The 2,143-nt window shown below is 40.0% G+C and overlaps 1 protein-coding gene across 1 annotated transcript; it reads left to right on the top strand.

Annotated features, from left to right (window-relative positions):
* Nucleotides 1-647: 647 nt before the first annotated feature.
* LOC110103806 (F-box/FBD/LRR-repeat protein At1g13570-like) lies at nt 648-1,561 on the top strand. Its single transcript, XM_020832653.2, has one exon. It carries the CDS (start codon nt 648-650, stop codon nt 1,446-1,448), a length of 801 nt encoding a protein of 266 aa, XP_020688312.2. The 3' UTR covers nt 1,449-1,561.
* Nucleotides 1,562-2,143: the final 582 nt, after the last annotated feature.

Raw genomic sequence — 2,143 nt, 5'->3', positions numbered from 1 at the left:
GATGAGCTTCTTCCTTCTCTTCTCTTCTTCTCTTCTTGCTTCGGTCCCCTCCTTTTCAAGAGAAATGAGGGGTCTATTTATAGATTTTCTGGAGTGACATGACCCATAAATAGGTGAGAGATCAAGGGTAAATGAGGAGTGGTTGGATGGACGACCGATATTGAATCCCTTGATCATGGACCGTTGATGTACATTTGAACATCTTAATGATTTCAGAATTTGGTGATCTTTGGCTCGTTGGATTCGTCTCATCGAGCCGCTTGATTTGTCTATAAGCTCGTCATGTTTGAAAACCGTTTGATAACTCAAACAGTGGTACAAAACTTCGAACAATGCTTCTAACTCTTGATTTGGACCCGTTTGGGCTCGGATTGGGGTGGATTTGGTGCTGTTGGGTTCGCATTTCCGAGACGCTCAGTTTGACTGTAAGTTTGCTGAAATCGGAGTTTGGATGGTCCCAATTTTAATTTTGGAAGTTTCCAACTTGATTTTGCATCGAGATTCGTGCCCAATCAAGATAATTTGTTGAGGACGTATAAATATGAAATGAACTTTCTGTTGGTGATGCGATTGTAGATTTTGTAGAAATCTGTGTGTTGGGAAGAGAAGTCAGTCATTCACAAATAAAGCAGGAAGAGAAAAAAACAATGGGAAGAGGTGAAGATAGGATCAGCAACTTGCCTGAGTCTGTTCTTCAGAGCATCCTCACAATGATGCCTCTGAAATCAGCAATCAGAACCGACGTTCTCTCCAAAAAATGGCGAAATCTATGGAAATACTCTCTCTATACAGCCACCGCACTGGACTTCGGTGACGACTTGGCCAATAATCTTTCTGCAACTGACTTTGTGGAAACAGTTAACAGATATCTATCACTTCATGCATCTAAGAAGCTGGAAAGGTTCCATCTTTTCTTCTCTCCATTTGATTTGTTTGCTTCTGATATAGAGAGGTGGATAAGTTATGCAATCGGTAAAGGTGTTAGATATCTTGATATAGACTTATCCCAAGGTGAATTCAGCCATGGAAGAAGCCCGTTTGACCTTCCTTCTCTATTTGATTGTGATACATTGATTGATTTGAGCTTATGTTGCTGCAATTTCAAATCTCCTTTGAATTTGAGCAATTTTGGTGGCTTGCAATCTCTCTCACTCAGTCATTCCAATATCAGTGAAGAAATGCTTCAGACCATTCTCACTGAATGCTCTCTTCTTGAGAGCTTGAGTCTTAGGAGCTGTAAGCAACTTGGTGCTATTAGCATTATGGTTCCAAATCTGAAACTCAAGAGGTTGATCATTAGGGATTGCCAATCATTCGATTTGTTGGAGATCAATGCACCAAAACTTCAATCTTTTCACTACTTTGGAAGATTATGTATTCAAACTAACTTATTGAACATCTCATCACTGAAAGATGTATCAATCTGTTTCAATACTGGAGGAACATGAGCTTATTATCATACATTTCAATGGGGACATCCGATCTTGGATGGTTTATCAGAGGCGTGGCCGCCGATCTACAACCACGATCGAGTCACTATATTTTTTATTTATGTATTTTCTTATTTATGCGTCATTGTATTTGTTTTTTGTTTATCTTATTTCCTCTTGTACCCTTTTAGTAAAGGGGTGTCGTATGTAAGCTCCGAGGGCATTGTCGTCTTTTATATTTTGAGTCTCATGTACTAGGCTATTTATAGCCCCTTGATTTATCTTTGAAGTGATGAATGATTATTTGAGAATTATGTTTTCTTGTTGGAGTTCTTGAGAGAGCTTGAGAGATCGGAGATAAATGTGAAAACCCTTTTTCTTTCATGTTCAGCTTGTTCCGAATTTTCCTTCCATGTTCTTCTGTACGAGGTTGAGTTCGTCCGGGACGAACAGTTGAAAGCCTTTAGACAGAGAGCTTCGTCCAGAGACGAAGTTGATCATCGTTTGTACGATGGAAACCCGAGGAGAACGTCCCTGTACGAAGAGCAAATTTCGTTTGTATGAACGTTGTTTGTGAGCAACCTGAGGAGATCATCCCGGGGCGAACTGCGAATATCGTCCGGAAGATCAGGGGAAATATCTCAGCCATTAAATATCTATTTCATGTTTCTTCGTAGAGAGAGAAAAGCAGGAGAGAGAAAAACGAGGAAACG

Source organism: Dendrobium catenatum, unplaced genomic scaffold (assembly GCF_001605985.2).
Source record: "Dendrobium catenatum unplaced genomic scaffold, ASM160598v2 fragScaff_scaffold_651, whole genome shotgun sequence".
NCBI lineage: Eukaryota > Viridiplantae > Streptophyta > Magnoliopsida > Asparagales > Orchidaceae > Dendrobium > Dendrobium catenatum.
Note: the sequence above shows the minus strand (reverse complement) of the source record. Positions and strands in the feature narration are given on the sequence as shown.